Source organism: Marmota marmota, unplaced genomic scaffold (assembly GCF_001458135.2).
Source record: "Marmota marmota marmota unplaced genomic scaffold, marMar, whole genome shotgun sequence".
Lineage (NCBI taxonomy): Eukaryota > Metazoa > Chordata > Mammalia > Rodentia > Sciuridae > Marmota > Marmota marmota.
In genome coordinates this window covers 1,577,395-1,601,569 of record NW_026000207.1, presented here as the reverse complement: position 1 = coordinate 1,601,569, position 24,175 = coordinate 1,577,395, and the positions used below count along the sequence as shown (strand labels likewise).

Genomic DNA, 24,175 nt, shown 5'->3' with positions numbered 1-24,175 from the left:
GGGCCTTCCCGCTCGGGGAAGCCCTGGGGGCGGGGCCGTGCGGGCCGGGGTCCCGGAGGCTATCGCGCATGCGCGGGGGTTATTGCGCAGTTGTGGCGGTGGGCGCCACCAGGACGCTGGTGTGCAAGTGTCTGAGAGCTAGTGCCTCGGGTGATGGGCCTGGCACTGCGCCCGGTTCTGCGACAGCGAGGTGCGTTGGGTCTAGGGTCACAGGATGATGCCACATCAAAGGTTGGTGGGTGCGAGATTCTCTGACCCGGGGTGATGGGCCCAGGATCGCTGGATTCTGCAGCAGTGCTGGGTGATGGGCCTGCGTGCTTTTCTGTTGCTCTGGTGTGTACACTTGACAATCTGATGTGGCTGTTTATCAAGTCCATGAGACCCCGCTGAGGACTGTCAGTGGTTTTACAAGTATGTGGCAGTGTGATTAGGTTTCTACCAGATCTTACTTAAAACTGTGGAATTGGAGGTCTTCCAGAGAATTGCACGACTGTGCAGTTGAGTTGGGCTACACTTGTAAACTGAGGCAGGAGCTAGTGTTTTGGTGCTCTTTCTGGCCCTTTGGAGTGGCCTAACAGGCTAGTCTCAGCCATCAGCAAGCATACTTCCCCCTGCATACCTGAAATTCTGAATTACATATTTTTTTTCAGCGTCAAGCCACCAACAAAGCAAAAAGAAGTCCATTTGGGGGTTTCCTGAGTTGGAAGGAAACAATGGAAGGTTGTTATACTCGTTTCCTGTGGCTGCTGTAAAAAGTTGCCAATGGCTTCAAACTATACATGTAAGTATTCAATGTCTACTAATTGATCTTAGCTTTATTTGTTGCTGTTACTTTTTGCTACTGTTGTGTTCTACAGAGAGGAGTAAAGAGTTTGTTCCTCCTCTGATCTTCTTCAGGGGACAAGTTAGAGGGCTGTGGCCAGCAGAACTGTTTCTCTGTGATATGGTTTCAGCATAAAATGATTGAATTCTGCCTCTGGTTCAGCACCCAGAGGGTGGTTGGGCAGTTTCACTGGGTGTGTTTCTCAGGCCTTGGAAGCATGAGCAGGAAATGCTCTGACTGGTGGCTTAGGTCAGAGGTAGAGCACTTGTCTAGCATGTGTGAGGCTCCCAACACCAGAAAAGTACAAAATCAGTAAGTGATCTGAAGAAAAAGGAGTGATGTTGGAACATAGGTTCTGTGGTTTGGAAGAGTACTGTCCTTTATAGGTGTAATAGAAGCATGTACAATGTAAACATTCCAGTAGCCTTGTTGAAAACAAGTGAAAAGAAGCAAATATGCCGTTAAAGTTCATTTTAATGACACGTTTTATTTAAGTCACTGTATCCCACACATTACCATTTAACCTGTAACAAATAGAAAAAAGTATGTGAAGTATTTCATATTCTTTTTTCATACTAATAAGTCTGTTTATTTCATAAAATTGACTGTTGGAAAAATAGAGCGATACACCAGATTGTTCTAAAAATGCTTTAAAGCTTATGGTAACTGGATTATCAGTTTTACATTTTAATTTCATAATAGATTTTTATCTAGAGATTTTTGAATTTACTATTCAGTTGTTTCAGTAATGAATTAATTGGAATTCAAATATAGTTAATGCCTCGGTTGCATTGACCTTATTTCCATTGCTAATCATTTGTGGCTTGTGGCATTTATACTGGATGGCATACGTGTCGCTCACTTAGGCCTGACTCCTTTAGACTGGAGGGGGTATTTTGTGTTTTTCTCACTGTGATGCTGGAAGTTGAGCCTAGGGCCTTGTGCATGCCAGTCAAGCTCTACCGCTGAGCTACATCCTCAACTCAAGGAGGTGGTTTGACCATCTCCCCTGCATTCCTCCTACCCTAGTCCACACTGTTGTTCCCCCGCATAATGTTGTCCACCCTCCCCCATTGTATCACTATCTAACCAACTTCTGCTTCATCTCTTGCTTCCCTCATCCCCCAAACAAATTTATGGCCACCCCCCAACATTTTGTTAAATGTAAAGTTAGATTTTGTTGCTCCCTGCTCAGCCCCTCCCTTCTCTCCACTAATGGTATCTAGCACTTAGGATCAAATCCAAACTGCTCACCACCTTCTTGATGTTTCCCTCCTGCCCTCCTACCTCACTCTGCTTCAATATATGACCTCATTTCCTTATTCACCAAGCCAGGCCTGCTGTGTGGCCTTTACACCTGCTGTACATCTGCCCAGAAGCTCTCCTCTGTGACTTGGTAGCTCACATTCTTTCTGCATTCAGACCTCAGCTCACTGTCACCTTCTAGGAGAAGCCTTCCCTGACCACCACATCATTCTCTATTTCCGTACACTGGCCCTCTTCCCTTCATAGCAGTGACCTTGGCTGTCATTGTGCTCCATGTGGGTTGCTTTTCTCTGTTGCAAGTACAGGGGCATGGGAGCAGGTACTGTTTGTCCTAGCTTGTTGCTCTCCCCAGTGCCAGGGACAGTGCCTGGCACCTTTAGATGCTTAATACATGCGTGTCAAGTGGAAAATGAGATAATAGCACATTCCTCATTTGCCTCCCGATCAGGAGCCTGCCATGATCCTAAAAGTGGGCACTGTTGGCCATGGCCAACAGTCCCTCCCCTTGCCTGACTTTGGGAGAGGGCAGGCTTGCTGCAGATACCATGGCATCTGTGCAAACACTTGTATTTGCACGTCATGTCCAGGTGAGGGTCCAGGGGACTCTGGGACCACTCAAAAGGTCCACTTGACCCCATGACCTCTCTTCTCCCCAGCACTGCCTTCCCAGCACTCCGCCTCTCTCTGAACGTGGAGCCTGAAGGTAAGGGAAAGGATGCCTGCTGCACGGCGGAAATCCAAATCCAAGGTAAGTGGCAGTTCCTCTTTTCAGGAATAGTCCATTCTGTTTTGTAAGGTGTAGCCATTTGCTTTCCTTCCAGAGACTTCCTGCCTGTAGGAGACTCCTCGTCTGTCCCTGGTGTTCTCCCAGTGATATTGGAGAATGAGAGGTGAGAGGCCCAGGAAGCGCCCAGGGCCCTGTGCCCATTCCTCAGTAGGCCCATGACTGACCGTTCAGCATCCCCAGGGGCTCTGCAGTGCTGGCAGAGTGCCTTCTCCTGAGGGGAGGACAAGAACCTGTGGTTTCTCTGGGTGGGGACAAGTGCCCACGTGAGACCTGCGGAGGCAGAGAAGATTCAACATGTGCTTCATATTCGTCCCATTGGTGGCTTTGTTTCTCCTTGTAAAACCCATATTAGCACACAGTAGAGTTCTCCAGCAAAGATCCAAGTCTGAGAGGAACCTGTGGGTGCTTTGCAGGCAGGGCCACACGGTGTACTAGCCTCCTGTGGTCAGCACTCCTCACCGTTGGACATTGGAACAGTCTTCAGGACGAGTGTGGAGCAGTTTTCTAAAACAAGCACATTTCTCTCTGTGTTGGGGACATTCATTCTTTCCTGCTTTCGTGACAAATTCAAACTTGGCCTCTCAGCACGTGTTTCTTATTGTGCAGTCTCATGGGTCAGGGTCCAGGCACAACATGGCTTAGTGGGGTTCTCTGCTTGGGTCTTCTAGAGCTGAGGTCAAGGTGTCAGCTGTATTCTGACATATGTATTCTGATATTCATGATGTTCTCTTGGCCCCCCTTTTCCATCTTTAAGCCAGCAATAACCAACAGCCAAGCCAGACTCCCTGTGTTAAGTGGTTAGTGTACCTGCAAGGAACTTTTTGTCATACATAACTTATTCACATGTTCTTTAACAGAGTCTGTGCTTAGGAGCTTGAATGGGGAGCCAAACTGCCAGGTCCTCCTGTTAAGTCAGGTGCCTTGCTGTGTGGCCTCAGATCCTTCACCTGCATAGTTACTGTGGTCCCGGGGGCAGGACCAGGACCTGTGTTTCACAGGAGCACTAGTGAGCCAGTTTAGGCAGGTGCTAAAGATGCCTTTCTTCGTGAATTCCCAGCATGTCTGAGTTGGTCCACTTTTTATTCAACATAATATTTTTTGGTTTATTTGGGTTTTTTCATACTGGAGATTGAATCCAGGGGCACTCTGCCACTGAACTACACCTCCGGTCCTTTTTATTTGATTTTAATTTTTAATTTGTTTGGGTACTGGGAATTGAACTCAGGGACACTCAACTACTGAGCCACATCTCTGTCCCTGTTGTGTATTTTATTTAGAGACAGGGTCTCACTAGCACCTTACTGTTGCTGAGGCTGGCTTTGAACTCTAGATCCTCTTGCCTCATCCTCCTGAGCCACTGGGATTACAGGTGTGTGCCTCCGTGCCCGGCTTTATTTTTTAAGTCAGGGTCTTGTTGAATTTGCCAGGCTGGCCTTGGACATGTGATCCTCCTGCCTTTTCTTCTGGGATCGTAGGTGTGTGCCACCACACCTGGCATACTCTTTTAATAGCAGATATATCAGATTGCACTGCATTTTATTTAATTTATGTAAAACACTTGCACCCTTTAGCCTCAGAACCCCCAGTGCTCCCTGCATGATTCCTGGTACCATGTGTTATCTGTGTTGGGATGAGGCTACCATTTTCTCCAGCTTTGTGGAAGCACAAGTTCATGGTGAATGGACATTCGATTTTTCATTTCAGGCACCAGTGACTTTTGGGGACTTGGCTATCTACTTCTCCCAGGAGGAGTGGGAATGGCTAAGCCCCATTCAGAAGGATTTGTATGAAGATGTCATGTTGGAAAACTACACGAACCTGGTCTCACTGGGTAAGGCCCTTCTCTCCATAATCCAGAACAAGCCTCTTAAGGGACATTTGTCAATTAGGGTCTAGTTAGGGAAATGGATGCTAATCCAGTTGTGGTACTTGTTTGTTTGTGTTGGTTTTTTGCTTTTCTTTTTATTTTTTAACAGGTTTATTATATCATTCACTTAAAATATAGTTTGTCTATATGAACTACATAATTGAGTGTTTTTGTTGTATTAACAGAGTTGTACAGCCATCACAACCAATTTTTTTTTTTCTTTCTCTCATTTCTTTATCTATCTAGCTAGCTAGCTAGCTAGCTATTTATTCATTCATTGGTACTGGGGATTGAGCCCAGGGGCACTTAATTACTGAACTACATCCCCAGACTTTTTTTTTTTTTGCTAGTGGGGATTGAAGTCAGGGACACCTAACCACTGAGCCACATCCCCAGCCCTATTTTGTATTTTACTTAGAGACAGGGTCTCACTGAGTTGCTTAGTGCTTCACCATTGCTGAGGCTGGCTTTGAACTTGCAATCCTCCTGCCTTAGCCTCCCGAGCTACTTGGATTACAGGTGTGCACCACTGCACCTGGCATTTTTTTGTTTTGTTTTGTTTTAAAATTTTTTTGTAGTAGTAGATGGATAGAATGCCTTTATTTTATTCGTTTCATTTTTATGTGGTGCTAAGGATCGAACCCAGTGCCTCATACATGGAAGGCAAGTGCTTTGCCTTTTTTTTTTTGGAGACAGGGTCTTGCTCATTTGCTTAGTGCCTCACTAAGTTGCTGATGCTTCCCATCCTCCTTCCTCAGCTTCCTGAATTACTGGGATTACAGGCATATGCCACCTGGCTGGCCACACAGTGAATTTTAGAATGTTTTCATTGCCCCCCGAAGAAAACCAATACCCATTAGAATCACTCTTCTTTCCCTGCTCACCTGATTTACCAGGTTAGATGACTGCCACTCTTCCTCCTATCTCTATGAACTTGCCTGTTCTGGGGCTTGCATACAAATGGAATCTAAAGTATGTAGTCTCTAAAGTATGTTGACTTAGCATAGTTTTTGAGGTGCGTCTATATTATAGCATGTATCAGAACCCCATTCCTGTTCATTGCCACGTAGTGTTTCATTGTGTGGATAGACCACATCTCGTTCGTTCGTTCACTCATGAGATCCTGGGTGTTTGGGTCATTTCCACCCTGCTGTGAAACGTTCATATGCTGTGAACATTCATATGCAAGCACAGGGGTTCATATTCTGAGGAGAAGGGGAGTTGCACTACCTGTTTGGTTTTTACTTCTGAGGGAGCCAGAGGCGGCTAGTTCTGGGAGTGCAGGGACAAAAAGAAAACCAGAGATGGAAGTCAGCAGAGCCCCTTCGGTGGACACTGAGTGGAAGCAGCTGCTAAAGTCCAACCCTAGTGTGACAAAGCCAAGCATAGAAGGATAGAGCTTGGAGCTGAGAGACAGTAGCCTACTAACCCATCTTTGAGCATCTGACCTCCTTGTTCAGGAAAATAATTGGTTTTGTGGAGTTAGAATGGAGCACTCTATTGGCTATAACTGAGTGTGCATCCTCCTGGTATAAGACTTTAAAAACCAAACAATTTCTCCAACTGTCACTCACCACTCAGCACAGAACAGTCTGATGCCCCACGTGTTTGGAGTTTTCACCACACACCCCGCGATTCTCATGCCTGGCTGACAGTCCAGCTCTGGCACTACCTGGAGATGCCTCAAACCCACAGCCTGGGGGCTTCATCTCATAAGACTGCCTCATCTGGCAACTCAGGCCTCTGGGATTTCTGACCAACCCAACTGTAAATTTGGGGTTCCCGTGAGTCCCCTCCTCAGGTTTTACCCCAGAACTCAAGAAAGCACATTACTGAGGCTTTACCAGTTAAATATCAAGATATGTCAGGATGCAGATGAAGAGCAGGTGAAGAGATGCAGGGGCAAGGTGAGGGGAAGAGGTGTGGAGCTTCTGCTCCCTCTCTGGTGGTCCACCTCCACAGGTAAGCAACAGGAAGCTCTCCCAACCTGTCTTTTTGGGCCTCGTCGAGGCTTCATATGTGGTCCTGATTGATGAGATCATTGGCCATCAGTGATCTCTGTCCAGCCCCTGTCCTTCTCCAGAGTTCTGGGGTGAGATGAAAGTCCCATCCCTCTGATCACATACTGGGATCCTCTGACCCTTGTGGAGGCTCCCAGGAGTACCTGGCCACCAGTTACTTTCTAGGGTTGAGGGTTTATGTGTCTTACAAGTCACAGTATCACAGTGCCCATTCTCCAGCTGCCCTCCGTGTCCTGTGTGCCCCACTGGGCTGGTACACCCTCACCCCATTGACACAGGGCTTGGCTCTGACTGTGGTGCCGACAGTGAGGTCAGTTCCATGCTTGTCCTATGTGCAGGTCTTTCCTCTCGAAGGCCAAATGTCATTGCCTTACTGGAGAAAGGGAAAGCACCCTGGATGGTGGAGCCTCCAAGACGACGCCAGGGCCCAGGTGAGTGACCAAGGACAGGGCCTACTTCTTACAGTTCAAGCTACTGTACCAGATGCTGGGTGGTTCATGAACAACAAAAACTCATCTCTCACAGTTGGAAGTTCAAAATGAAGGCACTGGCAGGTGGTGCCTGGGGAAGGCCTGCTCCCTGGTCATGCACGCCCGCCTTCTGTGTCCTCTGCAGCTGGAGCAGAGAGGAAGCTTTCTGCTTTCTCTTTCAGTAGGACTCCACCTGATTACCTCCCAGAGGTGCCACCTCCAGATGACATCCCCTTGGGGGAGAGGATTTAGACAGACAAATCTGGGGCAGACCTGCGTTTGCTCTGCTGTCGGCATTTGCTCTGCTGTCATGTAGGCACATTCTGCATGAGAGCCAGGCAGTCCTGAGGGGCAAGCTCTTGAAGTCCCCGGAGTCCACTTCACATGTCCATACCCAGGCCTGTGCAGAGAGGCCAGCCCAGATTCCTCCTTGGCTTCTCCTCAGTCATCGAGTTTCTCCTTGGACGTGGGACACCTGTGCCAGGAGTAGGGATCAGCAGGGTGGTGTAAGCCAGGCGAAGAGGCCACCCGCTGAGGCATGGAGCTTTGGAGACTTCTGGTTTCTTAGGGTATGAATTAAAAGAAGCCAGATGGCAGCACAGGGAAACAGTAGGGCTCATGTTTTGACATTAAAAGAAGAAATTTCCTTTATCAAAATACTGTTTTTTAAATTACATAAAGTTCAGAGAAAGGAAAAGATGAAAAAAACAGCTACATGTGGTTATTGGTAACTATACTTATTTTTTGAAAATTATCATTGTCATAAAATTCATATATTTCTGCTGTTTTCACAAGTTTTAGTTGAAATATTCATTTCTATTCATTCCATTTTCTGTTTAGATTCTAATTTCACATCAATGTCAACGTGAGTGTGTGATGTGTGTATGTGTTTGCACATGCTATGTGCACTTTTGCCCTTTTTTGCTGTAGGACTGAGTCACAGGAACGGGATTGCTGGGTCAAAGGGTAGGATCACTTTTCAGACTAAATATTTCTGAATTGTGTTATAGATTTGTCAGCTTCCTAGCCCCCAGTAAAAACTCTGGGCACTAACTCTAGGTATTTTTCTTGTGGACATCATTTCCTGTGTTTGGTCGGCCATAGTTTATTGCTTGTGAATCCATAGGAATCTTGTGCTTCATTTCCACTGGACCTTGCCCCATTAACCCACTCCCTTTGCTGATTCTGCTCTGTACTCTTTCACTGTAATGGATCCCAGCCATTGGTCTAACATATCAGCACCATGGACAGAAACAAAGCACAGTGTCATTTTGATTTTTCATACTCACAATACTGGATATTCTCATTAAAAACTTTTCTCGGCTGAGGTTGTGGCTCAGCGGTAGAGCACTCGCTTAGCACGTGTAAGGCCCTGGGTTCGATCCTCAGCACATAAAAATAAATAAATAAATGTATTGTGTCCAACTACAACTAAAAAATAAATATTAAAAAAAAAACCCAACTGTTCTCTTGGCTTATGAAGAACTTACTGTGTGCAGGTCCTAGGCAAAGGGCCATAGTCCCCGCAACATTTGTAGGTACCTCTGCATTCCTGGGCAACAGATGAGGATTTGAGTCTTGAGTTAAATAACTTGTCCAGGGTCTCTCATCGGGCAGACAGTGGGGCAAGGCTTGGAGCTCTGGCAGTGTTTCTTGACCCCCATATAGAGCTGCTCAATATCCACACTCTCCTACCCCATAGACCATACTGTTTTTCTTATGTACTTGCTGGCATTTGTTTTCTGATTAACTTATTCTCTTGTAAATTGTCTCCTCATGATCTCTTTCTTTTTTTTCCTTTTTTTGTAGTTGTAGGTGGACAGTGTGTCTTTATTTTGTTTGTTTTTATGTGGTGCCTTACATATGCTAGGCAAGTGCTCTGCCTCTGAGCTATAGCCCCAGCCCCTGATCTGTGTCCTTCTTATAGTGATTTTATGGTTCTTGCAAAGAATGTCAGCTTGTGTAGGGAGCTTTATTATTAAAAATACATTAACCATTATATTTTACTATTACTTTTATAGAGCTTTATGGTTATTCATAGTAGTCGGGTTCATCCAGTTAGCTCATACGTCATGGAAATTGATTTCAGTTCATGCTACAGCCCTTCTCTCCCCCTTTCCCTCCAGCCCTCCCTCCCCTCTCCCCTTCTCCCTCTTCTTTTTTACTAGACTTCCTTTCACTTGTCCGTTAATTTGTATTTGATTGGTTCTTTATGTAATCTTATCTTCTCCCTTTCTTTATTTTACTTCTGCTTCCATATATGAGAGAAAACATTTGACCTTTGAGTCTCTGAGTTTGGCTAATTTCACTTAGCATGATAGTCTCCAGTTCCACTCATTTCCCAGCAAATTCCACTCTTTTCTTTTTCCATAATTCTGTTTAATGGCTGAGTAGAACTCCGTGTGTGTGTGTGTGTGTGTGTGTTTTATCACAAATGCTGAATCCATTCATCTGTTGATGGGCATCTGGGTTGATTTCGTAGTTTAGCTCTTGTGAATTGTGCTGCTATAAACATTGATGTGGCTGTGTCGTTTTAGTATGCTCATTTTAGATATTTTAGGGAAACACCAAGGAGTGGGATAGCTGGGTCATCTGGTGCTGCCATCCCTAGTTTTTTTTTTTTTTAACAAATCTACAAACTGCTTTCCAGAGTAGTTGGACTAAGCAGCAGTCCTAACAATGTACAAGTCTTCCTTTGTCCCCACAGCCTCTCCAGCATTTATTGTATGTCTTCTTGATCATTGACATTCTGACTGGAGTGAGATGAAATCTTAGTGTAGTTTTGATTTGCATTTCCCTAATTGCTAGAGGTATTGAACATGTTTTTTGTGTATTTACTGGCATTTTGTGTTTCTTATTTTGAGAAGTTTCTGTTTGGTTCTTTTGCCTATTTGTTGATTGGGTTGTTTGAGTATTTTTGGTGTTAAGTTTTTTGAGTTATTTGTGTATTTTGGATATTTAATCTCCTATTGGAGGAGTAGCAGGCCAAGATTTTCTCCCATTTGCAAGCTCTCTCATCATGCTCTTAATTCTTTCCTTAGCTGTGCAGAAGCTTTTTATTTTGAGAGTATCCCACTTATTTTTTTTTTCTTAATATTTTTTAGTTGTCAGTGGTCTTTTATTGTATGTGGTGCTGAGGATCCAACCCAGGGCCTCACACAGGCCAGGCAAGTGCTCTACCACTGAGCCACAACCCCAGTCCGATAGTATCCCACTTACTGATTGTTGGTTTTGTTTCTTGTGTTTTGGGCCTTGTTCAGGAAGTCTGTGCCAGCACCTACACAATGGAGGGCAGACCCTGTGTTTTCCTCAAGCAGTTGTACAGGTGTCCAAAAGCTCCCTGTGGCTACCATGCTCTGTCCCTCCCAATTCACAGCAAATCATTACTTATATTCAACCATATGTGGAAACAGTCACAAAATTTGCAAGATTTAAAACAACAAGAAAAAAGAAAAAATAACTCTCCACAAAGTATGTAAACTGAAACACCATGCTTTGAGAGAATTATCTTAGAAAAGAAAAAATGGTTATAACAGTTTTACTTACCTTTTAACTTATGCTGGATCTCCAATTTTCCTAGCCTTATATTTAAAATGTAAGTTTCAGGACCTACAAGATTTACTAGGCTTATGAAAAACCAGTTAAGACAAAAGGAAAAAAGTGTCTCTTTTAAATCCAAGCTGCTTGGCTGGCTATCTTATCTGTTTTCAGCCAGCTTTCTTAACTAGTTCCTCCCTAATGTTACAACACGGAAAGTAAAAGTAGAAACATTCTAAATGTACAAGCTTTCTTTTTGAAAATGGTGAAACACTACATGAGAATCCACTCTGCCACCTTCCTTGCCTCTGCACCTTGTCTCTGTCTCCTCTTTTATTATTATTCTTTTCATACAGATTCTAGTGTAATTCCTAAGTGTCTGATCCATTTTTAGTTGCATTTTGTGCAGGTGAAAGATAGAGGTCTAATTTCATTTTTCTGTATATAGCAGTCCAGTTTTCCCAGCACCATTTGATAAAAGGCTATCTTTTCTCCAAGATGTATTTTAACACTTTTTCAATATCAGACAGCTGTAGGTTTGTGGGTCTGTCTGCCTCTTCTGTGCTGTTCCACTGATCTTCCCGACTATCTTGTGTAGTACATGCTGTTTTTGTCATTGCAGATCTGTAGTGTGATTTAGATCACATGTTATGATGCCTTCTACTTCTGCTTCTTCTGTGATGTCGTCCTCTACTTTTCTACTTCTGCTTTTCTTGCTTAGTATTACTTTGGATATTCTGAGTCTCTTATTCTCCCAAATGGATTTAAGAAATTTTTCCTTTCTAATTCTGTGAGGAATATCATTGGTATTTTTATGGGGATTGCATTGGATCTGTATATTGCTTTTGATAATATGGCTGTTTTGACAATATTAATTCTGCCTATCCAAAAACATGGGATGTTTTTCCATCTTCTAAGGTCTTCAATTTGTTTCTTTAGTGTTCTATAATTTTCATTTTCATTGTAGAGCTCTTTTACCTCCTTGGTTAGGTTAATTCCCAAGTTGCGGTGGTTTTTTTTTTGGGGGGGGGAGGGGGTGTGGATCCTGTACATATGGGATCATATCACCAGCAAACAGAGATAGTTTGACTTCTTTTCCTGTTTGCGTCCCTTTGATTTCCTTTCCTTGCCTGATTGCTCTGGCTAAGGTTTTGAGGACTATATAGAATAGGAGTGATGAGAGTGGACAGCCTTGTTTTGTTCCTGAATTTAGTGTAAATAGTTTTAGTTTTTTTTCCATTTAGTATGATGTGGGCTTTGGGTTTGTCATAAGGCCCTTATGATGTTGAGGTAAGTTTCTTCGAGCTGTAGCTTCTCCAGCATTTTTAACATGGATTTTATCAAAGGACTTTTCTGCATCTACTGAGATGATCATGTGATTTGAATTCTGTTTCAGTGATGGATCACATTCATTGATTTGTGTGATTTCTATATCTTTATGGTTCAATTTGGGCAGGTTATATGTGTCTAGAAATTTGTCCCTGTCTTGCAGATTTTCCAGTGTATTGGAGTGTAAATTTTCAGAATAGGATCTGATAATCATCTAAATTTCAGAGGGGTCTGTGTTGATATTTCTTCTTTTATCTCCAATCTGTCTTTTTAAAGAACCAACTCTATGTTATATTTATCCTGTATATTGTTTTCTTATTTTTAATTTCATTGATTTCAATAATTTTTGATCATAATTATTTTCTGCCTTCTACTGGTTTGGGGGGGGTTAGTTTTTTGTTCTTTTTCTAAGGCCTTGAGGTGGGAGCATCAGCTAATTTATTTGGGATCTCTAATATTTTATTATAGGCTGAGAAAGTAAATTTAGCTGTTTTGGGGTGGAATATTCTATAGATGTCCTTTGGGTCCCTTTAATTTATCTTTGTTGATTTGTTGTTGTTTTGATGACCTATCTATTGGTGATAAGGTATTGAAATCCTCCAGTATAATTGTGTTGTGGTCTGTGCAGGACTTAATGTCATGGAGTAATTTTTCCATGTAAGGGTGCATTGACAGATGTTTACTATGGTTATATCTTGTCGAATTATTTCCTTTAGTAGGATGGAATGGCCTTCTTTGTGTCTTCTGATTAATTTTTGCTTGAAATGTACTTTGTCAGATATGAGAATAACTACTCCTGCTTGTTTTCTTGGACCATGTGCCTGGAATATTTTTTGCAATCCTTTTCTCTTCAGCGGGTGTGTGTCTTTGCCTATAATACGGGTCTCTTTTAAACAGCATATAATTGGATTTTGTTTTTTTAATCCATTCTATTAATCTGTGTCTTTTCACTGGGGAGTTGAGACCATTAGCATTCAGTGTTAGTGTGGATATGTGTTTGTGGTTTCCTGCCATTTTAAATTTTTTTTGCTGTATTTTAGCCATTCTTGATTCTCACTTAGTGGCTTTTTATTCTATTGTTTGTCCTCTGTTTGAGGGCTTTGGAAATTATCTTTTAGTTCCTCTGTGTGAAGTTTATCTTTGGATGTTCTTTGTAGTGCTGGTTTGGTATTCATGAATTGTTTTAGTTTATTCTTATTGTGGCATGTTTTAATTTCCCCCTTAAAATTGAAACTGAGTTTTGCTGGGTATAGTAACCTTGGCTGGTAGGTCTTTTCTTTTAGAGTTTGGAGCAGCTCATTCCAAGCCCTCCTTTATTTTAGGGTATGAGCAGAGAAGTCAGAAATGGATCTTATTGATTTGCCTCTAAATGTGACCTGATATTTCTCTCTGCAGCTTTTAATATTCTTTCCTTGTTTTCCATTTTAGGGATTTTGATTATATGTCTCCACAAACTTCTCATTTGGCTGGGTCTATTTGGGGTCCTGTAAGCCTCCTGTTTGTGGTTGTCTATCTTGTTTCTGATATGTGATTGGTTTTCTATAACTATCTCATTGAAAATATTCTCTGTGCCTCTAGTTTGTATCTCCATGTTCTTTTCTATCCCAGTGATTCTCAGGTTTAGTTTCTTAAAGTTGTCCCAGTTTTCTGGTCATGTTCTGTTCATTTTTTTCTTTATTATTTTTGGACTCAAGATCATATACCCTGTCCTCAGTGGCTAAAGTTCTAAGTTCAAGGGCTGAGGTTCTGTTTTCTGCGCCATCTGTTAGTGATGCCTTCAAATGAGATTATAATTTGATTGATTTTGTGTTTAATTTCTGAGAGGTCTGCATGGTTTCTTTGCACTATCTCTATTTCTGTATTAAACATTTCCCTGTAATTGTTCTCTTAATTTCTTCCTTAGATCTTCTTTTAGTTCATTGAACATTTTAATAATTAGTTTTTAATAGTCTTCCTTTGGGTTTTCATCTGCCTCACTGTCAGTGAGATCCTTTGTTGGGGGGATGTTGGATTTTGGGGGGACATTTGTTTGTCTGATTTCTCATGTTTTCAGAGGTCTTGGTCTTGTGCATCAATTTAAATGCATTCCTCTACCTCTTTTTTTTTTTTTCGCGTGTCCTTTTGTGTGTAGTATCTTATTTGTTCTGGGGCTTCTTCCTGTTTTTTGATGTATGAGTAGATGCCAAGGGGTGGGACCTGAGTTCCCTCTCTGGTTCTTCCTCCTTGAGTTTTATTGTTGGTTTGGGCCTTTTGTCTCTTCATTTCTTGAGTTGGTGTAGTGTCAGGGAATGTTTAGCAGCAAGGTCTCCTCACAATATGGGAGAAAAATAAACAATAGTGACAACTATTAGAAACAACAGATAGTAAGCAGTGTTAAATACCCAGTTCCTATTATGAGTCTTAAACATTAATTGCCACCAATGAACAGGATTGGTGGGTTCAGCAGTTGTCAGCAGTGAAAACAATAACCATGAACGCTAGCCACAGCTTTAAAGGAAACAGCAGGTGTGAGCTATTTCACCATAGTGGCAGTGATTGTTTTAGCTTTAATGGTGGGGGCAGGGGTATGTAAACCATTTAGTTCTGAATGATGTAGAAATGCAGTTAACTGGGGTGGAAAGGAAATGTGTTAGCACATTAGAGAAGACTTCACAATTTCAGAAAATGAACAGAGAAAATTCAGAATAGCATAGCAGGTGATATTATGTAGTGGGAGTGGAGAAAATCAAAGCCTGTATTGGGAGAGAGAATGTTAGAATTTGGTGAATAGCAAAAGATAAGATATAAGAGAAATAAACTGAATATTTTACTTTGATTTTGTATTATTTTCATGTGTTTATTTCTCTTATATCTTGTGAAGTCTTCTCTAATGTGCTAATAAGTAACACTGCTTACTATAGAACCCTCACAAGACAAAGCTAGAAAAAAGATAATTACATTTTAAAAATGCTGAATATGAGAGAAAACATGACAAATAACTGTAATCTATCTGTCCCTGAAAGAGGACAGCAGAATTCACCCGCTCATAGACACACACACAAATTCACACACGGGAGGAATAAGAAAAAAATAATTTAAAAAAATACATGTGTATTTTAAAAAAAGAAAGAAAAATATCCAGTGTCTTAGTTGTAGACCAAAGTGACCTCCACCAAAATGGTCAAAATATTTGACCAGCATGGGTGGTCAGTGTCTGTTCAGTAGTCTTTCTCGTCCATTTTTCCTGAGTCAAGTACTGGTAGAACGGATGCAGGACCTTAACCCACGCTGTGGCTCTCTGAGCTGCCTGTGCACCTAGGATTGAAGCTGTGTGCCTTCCTCTATCCCGATAATTTCTAGATTTGGTATTTCAGGTTATCCCATAATTTTTGGAGGTTCTGTTCATGGATTCTTACCATCTTCACTGTGTGGTCAACTTTTTTAAGATTATACATTTTGTCTTCATTGCGTGAGGTTCTGTCTTCCAAATGATCTAGTCTGTTGGTGATGCTTCTGTAATTTTGTAGTGTCCCTGCAGGTTACCAATACCTCATCTTTAAGGGGGAGATCAATATTTAGAGCACTCAAGGTGAACAATATGCATCCTTAAACCATATAGGTTCTATTTAGACAGTTATAGTTTTTTCACAATAAACAGAAATGATGAATTTGATTAATATCTATAATGAAATAGGAGGTTTGCGTAAGGGTCTGCAGTTTCTGATGGTAGAGAGCAGGGGTGGGTGGGAGGTGAGAATAGAGAGGTGTTAGCTCACAAGAAGAGTGAAGGAGGATCAAGAGAAGCAGGCTAGCAGGGGTGCCTCTGGTGTAACCAAGCCCGCAGGGACCTTGGTGATGGTCTTCCAGATTCTGGCTGTTGTTTTTAGATTGTAGTGAGCATGTCCCTCGTTGGTGGCAGTGGTAGTGTCAAGCCTTCCAGGCCCCTAGCCGTTGTCCTAAGATGGAAGCTTCCCTGACTAAAGATGATGGTGGTGGCAGTGGGGGTGTCCCAAGATTGAGGTGATTGCTTTCAGAGATGGGGCTGAGAGGGTAGTTCATGCATTGGCCAGCAGCGCTGTGATGTGTAGTGCTGCAGCAGGCTGCTACCTCCAGGCCCTGTCCATTGTCCCAAGGTGGAGGCTAACACCTTGGAGGGGTTGTGCAGGTAGCTGCAGTGTCCCAAGATGGCGGCAGGTGGGAAAGCCACGCGTTGGTAGACGGGGCTACAGCATGGTCACTCTCCTCCACATGTACGTGTTCACTCCCAGGTTTATATGCTCACATTGACCTAATGTACTGGGGTGAATTCTGGTATGTGCTGTGGTTTAAGGGACTTCTAGATACACAGCAGAGAGATGAGCTGAGGTGATGTTTGTGTCCACACAAAAAAAGTGAGGTCTTGAATGAGGGATGTGCAGAGAAGGAGAGGAAGACAGCAGGGTGTGGGGCAGGACGGACTGAAGCGTAAGACCTGGGTTTCCACTTGGCTGAGGCCCCAGCCTTGCTGTGAAGGTTTCCCTGGCCTCCCTTTCTTGATTCCCCATTTGCATGATTATTTTAAAGTACATCTCATAATGGGAACTACAATGGTAGTTACTACCAGATATCAAATAGCCACAGGTCCACAGAATTCTTCTCTAGAACCCTTTTAGGAGATTGTTGTCGGGGATTTTAGCCCCCGTCTCCTCCTGACCAGTGGGAGACCCATGAGGTGGGTAAGTGTACACATTTGAAAGAGTATAACAGTAATAGATGTAGAGTTTCTCACAGTGATATGGTTAAACGACACTCTTCAGTAAGTTCAAGTTCCGTTTAACACATGACTGTTATAGGAATATAACACGAGCCACATATTTAATCAGAGTTTTTCTACTACCTACATTAAAATAACTTTAAAAACAGGCAAAATTATTTTGTTAACCCAGTGTATTTAAAATACTGCAATGTATGATCACTGTTTTTACAGTGAGATATTTTACTGCCCTTTTTTTGTACTACATCTTCACAATCTGGAGTGTATTTCACACAGCACGTCCCACATCAGACCAGCCACGTGTTGTGGAGCTCAGTAGACCCATATGCCTTGTGGGTGCTGTATTGGACAGCTCTAAACCTGTGTTGTGTTTATTGTTCCCTATAATTTCAGGTTTATAGTCAGTCTGCCGTAAAATCATTTTAAATTATCTGGACTTTTGTGTCCTACTCCATTTCATCTATTTTGCCAGATAAGAGGTTCATTTTTATTTAGTCTAATCTTTTACCTTTTTTCCTACTTCTCTGAGTTTAAAGTTTTCACTCTTGTAAAATCTAAATACTGAATTCTAATTGCTACTAGGTTTGCAGTCTTTAAATATTTGATTTCTGCATTTTGAGGGATTTATAATTTTACAAATGTATAATTTATAATATAAGATTCAATTATTTTAAAGAACATAATTCAGTGACTTTTTAAAAAACGTATTTTCCACATTGTATAACCATCTCCACAATTCTGATTCAGAACATTTTCATCACCCTACTAAGATCCCTTTTGCCAAGTTACAGATTATACAGATAATCCTGATTGACACTGCCAGACCCAGACAACTAATGGTCTTGTCTCTGTAGATTTGCCTTTTATAGACATTTCATAAAACAAAACTATATTTATTGTCCAGTGACAGCCTGTGGGGTTGAATGTGGTATGTGGTACAAATTTATCCTCTAAATAAAACTTTGATTTATTTATTTTCTCATCACAAACTCTCCTGAAATATTAAATATTTCTTTAAAATCTTTCATATGATAATTCAAACCCCAAGAAGACACTAAAAAGTTATTGTTCTGTTTTTCATAGTTATTCTGATCAGTAATGATAATGATTGCATGCATATTGTAGAAGATTGATTTTTCAAGCACAGGAAAACAACCAATCAATTTTTTGGTATCTTTCAGACTCCAGGTCTAAGTGTGAGGTGAAGAAATTACCACCAAATCAGTGCAACAAATCTGGGCAAAGCAGCTGTCAGAAACCAGTTTCTACAAAACAAAAGGTTCCAACAGGGAGCAGGGGCTACAGCAAAAGTTCATTCCTAAGCAAACCCAAGAAAGGTAATTCAGGGAAGAAAGCCTTAAAATGTGATTACTGTGCTAAAACCTTTAGTCAAAGCATCTCTCTTAAACTGCATCAGAACTCACATACTGGAGAGAGACCTTATGAATGTGGTAATTGTAGAAAAGCTTTCAGACAGATCTCATCTCTCATTCTTCATCAGAGAGTTCACAATGGGAAGAAAAGCCATGAATGTGATAAATGTGGGGAAAGTTTCAATAACAAAATAGGCTTTATTCTACATAGAAAAATTCATAATGGAAAGGAAATGTCTAATTGTGGGAAGGGTTTGAGTTCATGTCCATCTCTCAGTGTACATCACAACATCCAAATTGTGGAGAGAGTCTACCAGTGCAGAAAATGTAGGAAAGCCTTTAGTCGGAATTCATCCCTTTTAGTTCATAAGAGAATTCACAGTACAAAGAAAATACATAAATGCAATAGATGTGGGAGAGGCTTCAAAAAGAAACCAGCCCTTGTTACCCATGAAAAAATTCATATTGGAGAGAAACCTCATAAAAGTGTGAAGGCCTTAAGTCAGAGTGTGATGCAGAGAAGTCACCATTTAGAGAATGCCTTTAAATGTGGAAAATGTGGGAAATCCTTTAGTAGGATTTCACCCCTTCTGCTTCATCAGAAAATTCATGCTTCAGGTAAACCCTATAAATGTGACAAATGTGAGAAGGACTTTAGGCGCCTTTCAACCCTTATTCTGCATCGAAGGGTTCACAGTGGAAAGAAGCTGTACAGATGCAATAAATGTGAGAAGGTCTGTAATCGGCATTCATCCCTCATTCAACATCAGAAAATTCATAAACGGAAGAAGAAGCTCTTTGAGTGTAAGGAATGTGGAAAGATGTTTTCTGGAACTGCAAACCTTAAAATACATCAGAACATTCATTCTGAAGAGAAACCTTTCAAGTGCAATAAATGTAGTAAAGTTTTTGGTCGCCAGTCATTCCTTATTGAACATCAGAGGATTCATACTGGAGAAAAGCCCTATCAGTGTGAGGAATGTGGGAAAGCGTTCAGCCACCGAATATCCCTAACTCGACACAAGAGGATTCATACTGAAGACAGACCTTATGAATGTGACCAGTGTGGGAAGGCCTTCAGCCAGAGTGCACATCTTGCCCAGCACGAGAGAATCCACACTGGAGAGAAGCCGTACACCTGTAAGACATGTGGGAAGGCCTTCAGTCAGCGCACCTCCCTCATCCTCCATGAAAGAAGTCATACCGGAGAGAAACCCTACGAGTGCAATGAGTGTGGGAAGGCGTTTAGCAGTGGCTCAGACCTCATTCGACATCAGAGAAGTCATTCTTCGGAGAAACCCTATGAATGTAGCAAGTGTGGGAAGGCGTATAGTCGGAGCTCGTCCCTGATTCGACATCAAAACACTCATTCTGAGGAAAAGGCCTAATGTTTTAAATCTGTAAAAGCTAAGAATGAGGTTATCAAAGAAGCAGTCACAGGCATGGGGGAAATGTACAGATCTTCCTTAGGGGTTGGGGTTGTGTCCTGAGAAACTCCCCGAGGTTGAAAATATAGTGAATAACACACTTGAAGTACCGAACATCAGAGCTTTGCAACACAGCCCAGTGCAGAGTACCGATCATTCATCATTGCACGGCTGACAGGGAGCTGTGCCCACTACTGCCGCCCAGCACCATGAAAGAGCATCATACTGCCTGCTGCTAGCCTAGGAAAAGATCACATCCTGAAGTACAGTTGCTACAGAACATATTGCTTCTGCACCATCATAAAGCCAAAACTCACAGGTTAAGCCTTTGTATATTGAGGTCTGTCTGTACCTGTCTCTAATATAAATTGTGTATATATGGGGTGATGTGATGATGTATCCCACTTTGAAAGCCAAAGAACAAAAGTCACTGGTGACTTTTGACCTCTGGATTTGAAACCATCTGAGGCAAGCTCAGGAGAAAGATAAGTCTTTTGAGGATGAAGGCTATTTTTCTTTGATGTTTTATTTTCTAGTGTAGTTTTGAAGAGACTTCACTGGCCACATGCCACACAATGGAATTGTGAAGTCTGGTTTTGTAGATGGGGCGTTGAGCCTGATTTGAGTTCACATGAGTTTGAGTCAGTTCCTCAGAACCAAAACTGTCCCATAAAAAGGAGTTCCTGGCAAAATAGGATGCTGCTTTCACCTGACAGTCTTTAGGGGGATAAAGATAGCACCTGTGATGGTGTGCAGCAGCAGTGTTCACCATACTGTCTTCATGGATTTGAAGACATGGTGTGAAAATTGAATATGGCCAAGACAGGCTAATGCGGAAGAACCATGAGGTGGTAACAAAATGAGGAACTTCAGAGCAGGGAGAAAATTTATATTTGAAAATAAATTGTTTATATTTATATGACTATATATTGGTATTTTCATGTAATACCGATGTGTAATAAGTGACTTGTGAAATGTGTTACAGACTAAATGTGTGTGTCACCCAAAAATCACATGCTGAAGCCCTCACCCTCAATGTGTGGTATTTGGAAATGGGGCATCTGGGAAGTATTTAGTATTACATGAGGACAAGGCTTCATGATGGGTCATTGCCCTTAGAAGAAGAGATACCAGAGAGCTTACTCTCTGCACCATGCAAGAGCATAGGAAGGCAGATGTCTGCAACCAAGGAGACAGCCCTCCCTGGAACCTGACCTGGTAGACATTCTGATCTCAGATTTCCAGCCTCTGGAACTGAGAAGTTAATTCTGTTGTTTAAGTCCCCCGTCTGTGGTGTTTTATTATGTCAGCTCAAGTGGACCAAAACACTGGGGAACCTCTAGGTATATATACTGGGCTCTTTTCATTTCAGCTGTTTGCCTGTTTCCAGTGTGTGTAAAACATGTCAGAAATAAAGTCAGAGCTCTGTTTTGTGATTAATTATATTGTCAGGCTTTTCTGTTTGTGTTTTCCTTCTGCCAAAAAATCTACTTTTATGAATACTTGTATCTTGTTAATACAACTTTGTGGAATGTGGGATCACATGGGTTAGGTTATTTTGACTTTGACAAGTGAAAACAACAACCAGAATTGTGAGGAGTGAACATGTATGCAGCATAACAAAACAACTAAGTTTCCCGTTTAAATTCGACCTTTCAAATATGAAAAGTAAGCATTAAAAATAAATCTCCACTTGGAGTAAATGGGTGAGTAAGTCCTGGGGGAGGCGACAGGAAGCATCTTTTCTCCTCCTGCTTCTGCACACGTGTCCCTCCTCTCCACCTTGTTCTTCTCCCAGGCTGCCATATGAGTGGTTCCTGATGGAGGGTGGTGTACCTAGAGTGGGGGGGAGTGAGAGGATGACCTGCCCCAGTCACCCCTCCCTTCAGTCTCACTGCCTGTTGGCCTTCTTGCCCTTCTTGGAAACTGCAAGAGTGCATCGGGATGGCAGTACATTCACTCAGAAGCCGACTTGGAATGGGTTATGAAAACTGCTTATTGTAGCTGCCTTATTGCTGACCCCATCAGAAATCCTCACTTGATCTTGTTAGGCCTATTCTCACAGCTTAGTCCAGGAAGGCATTTCTGAGGGCGCCACATAGGCAGTGTGACTTAAGGCCTAGCTACCTGTGCTCCCAACTACTAGGAACTCAGTTATTTTCTAAAGGATCAAAACCTTCATTATTTAATGTCATGACCCCTCGCCAGCAAGGGAAAACACGACACAGGATTCTTCTTTCAGCAGTTTATTCAGGCCTTGAGTCATGTATCATCTTCTAGCGCCTGCCCCACCACGCCCAAGCACAGCTTAATAAAGCCCCCCGCATCCCAATCCTAAGCCGCCACGTGGATCTCTCTCATAGGGTGGTAAGGGATTGTGCGCCAACTCTCCATAAAAGGAGTTGTTTATCACAGGCCACAGTGGAAGCCGGCGCCATCTTCTAATGGCGGCCACGGTCTATAAGAATGGCTTACCACAATTTAATTTTTTAGTAATATACATAAGTTTTAGAAGTACATTCACCCTCAAGAAAATCAATATTCGTTTGCTTTAATCCCTAAAACTTTTAAAATCCTGATAAAATTTGTTTTATTTACTTGCCTGGTATAGAAGAGGCAATTTTGACAGTATTTTTCTTTTTCTTTTTTAAAAATATTATTGTAGTTGTAGATGGACAATACCTATATTTTATTTTTATGTGGTGCTGAGGATTGAACCCAGTGGCCCACACGTGTGAGGCAAGCACTCTGCCACTGAGCTGCAACCCCAGCCCAGTATTTTCCTTTTAAGCTGTGCCTATGGACTTTCCATAATCCTTCAGTGACATCATGTCTGCACATTTGTGTGTCGCTGTCCTGGAAACAATTACTCCTAAACCCAGGGATGTATGAGCTGGCTAAACATTGTTCCTGCCCACAGGCACCTGCTGTTGACCAGAGAATACAGGATGTGAGAAAAGGGAAGTGTGTGCCAGGTGTCAGGTAGAGGGTGATGATCTCCACGATGGGGGGGGCATGTAGGCCGACTGCTTCTAGAGATGGTGATGGTATTAAAGGAAGAACAAGGGGGGAGGCCAGGAGAAAAGTATTCATGCATAAATAATGCAGGAGAAGTAGAGTGTTGGGGATGCTGCAAACTCCATCACTTAGTACCCCACAGGTGAGTGGTAAGCACTTAATAAAATATTTCACTGAAAATATTTTAGTAGAACTGGACTGTCTCTGAGCATGCCTTAACCTGAAGAGGACCTGGATGCTGAGGTAAACACTTGGGAACCAGCCCTCACCCCAAACTAAGAGTCACGAGTGGTGAACTTTAGGTAACTAGCCACAGCAAACCTGAAGACTTGCCCGACACGGAAGGCTTAACAGAAACATGTGGCCTTTTGAGAACCTCTTTCTATTGCCCTACCCAAGATACTGGACTTCCAGAAAAAAACAGTACAGGGCACAAAAAATGCAAGGAAATATACCTCCCCATCAGGACAGGAGGCCATCCTTAGAAGTACTGATGGAACTGAAGTAACAGTGACGTGTTAAATGTTCTAGCAGAAAAAGTGCACAATGGGCAGATATAGATGGGCAATTGAAGCTGAGATAATCGAATGGAAATGCAAAGAATGAAAATAATAGATGACAGTGTCTTCAGCAAGTTCATCAATATAATTGAAACTCTGATAAAGAATGAATAAACCCGAAAGTAAGAAATATATGTATATGTCTCCATACTGAAACACAAAGTGTTGCTGGTGTCAAAAGCACCCAACAGCTGCGGGGACATATCTTTTAGTCCAACAAAATAATTGAAATTCCAGAAGGCATATGGAATATGGGGCAGGAGAAACTCCAGAAATGAGGCTAGGAAGTTTCCAAAGTTAATGATCCCAGAATGCCAATGTGAAGCTCGGAGAGCACCAAGAAACAAGTACCAAAAGCAGAGACACCAAGGCAAATCATATTCAAACTGCTGGGAAAATCTGACGAAGTCCACTCTGGGGCTGGGCTCAATGGTAGAGCTCTTGCCTAGCATGCGTGAGGCTCTGGGTTTGATTCTCAGTACCGCATATAAATACATAAATAAATATCCGTAGACAACTAAAAAATATATATTAAAAAATCCCACTTAGTACATGCAGAACACACATTCTTTTTTAAGTGCTCACTAAATATTTGCAAGATAGCATTAAACATTTAATAAATGCTAGAAAATTATTACAAAGTATGTTTTTTGTAACAAATAAGCAATAATATCATGAAGAATGCTAAGCATAAATTACAAATTCCATCTCTTTAATAGTCTGAACTGTTCTGATTATCATGAGTAACCTTTAGTAGTTTGATTCTTTCCAAAAGTTCTCCCATTTTACCTGTTATGAAATTTATTTCTGGAAAGGCCATCGTGTGTGTGTGTGTGTGTGTGTGTGTGTGTGTGTGTCTGTGTATATGGGTGTGTGTGTGCCTGTGTCTGTATATGTGTTTGTCTGTGTGTGTGTGTACACATATTTTGCCATTCCTGTTATGGCTAGAATTTGTCATGTCACCT

At 42.0% G+C, this 24,175-nt stretch overlaps 1 protein-coding gene across 6 annotated transcripts in view; it reads left to right on the top strand.

The window, feature by feature from the left end:
* The window catches only part of Znf667 (zinc finger protein 667), a 32,808-nt gene extending 11,736 nt beyond the window's left edge, over nucleotides 1-21,072 (top strand). Inside the window, exons 1-6 of one of the 6 annotated variants that reach the window (XM_015505461.2) lie at nucleotides 36-190; nucleotides 651-781; nucleotides 2,746-2,837; nucleotides 4,581-4,707; nucleotides 7,103-7,195; nucleotides 18,014-21,072. In XM_015505461.2, the coding sequence (XP_015360947.1) occupies nucleotides 2,805-2,837; nucleotides 4,581-4,707; nucleotides 7,103-7,195; nucleotides 18,014-19,593 (1,833 nt within the window). In that variant the 5' untranslated portion in view covers nucleotides 36-190; nucleotides 651-781; nucleotides 2,746-2,804 and the 3' untranslated portion in view covers nucleotides 19,594-21,072. Of the gene's footprint in view, nucleotides 1-35; nucleotides 191-650; nucleotides 782-2,745; nucleotides 2,838-2,867; nucleotides 2,980-4,580; nucleotides 4,708-7,102; nucleotides 7,196-8,018; nucleotides 8,201-18,013 lie in introns of those variants that run through there. The other 5 variants (XM_048791519.1, XM_048791520.1, XM_048791522.1 and 2 more) reach the window with 5 other exon arrangements.
* The last annotated feature ends 3,103 nt before the right edge of the window (nucleotides 21,073-24,175 follow it).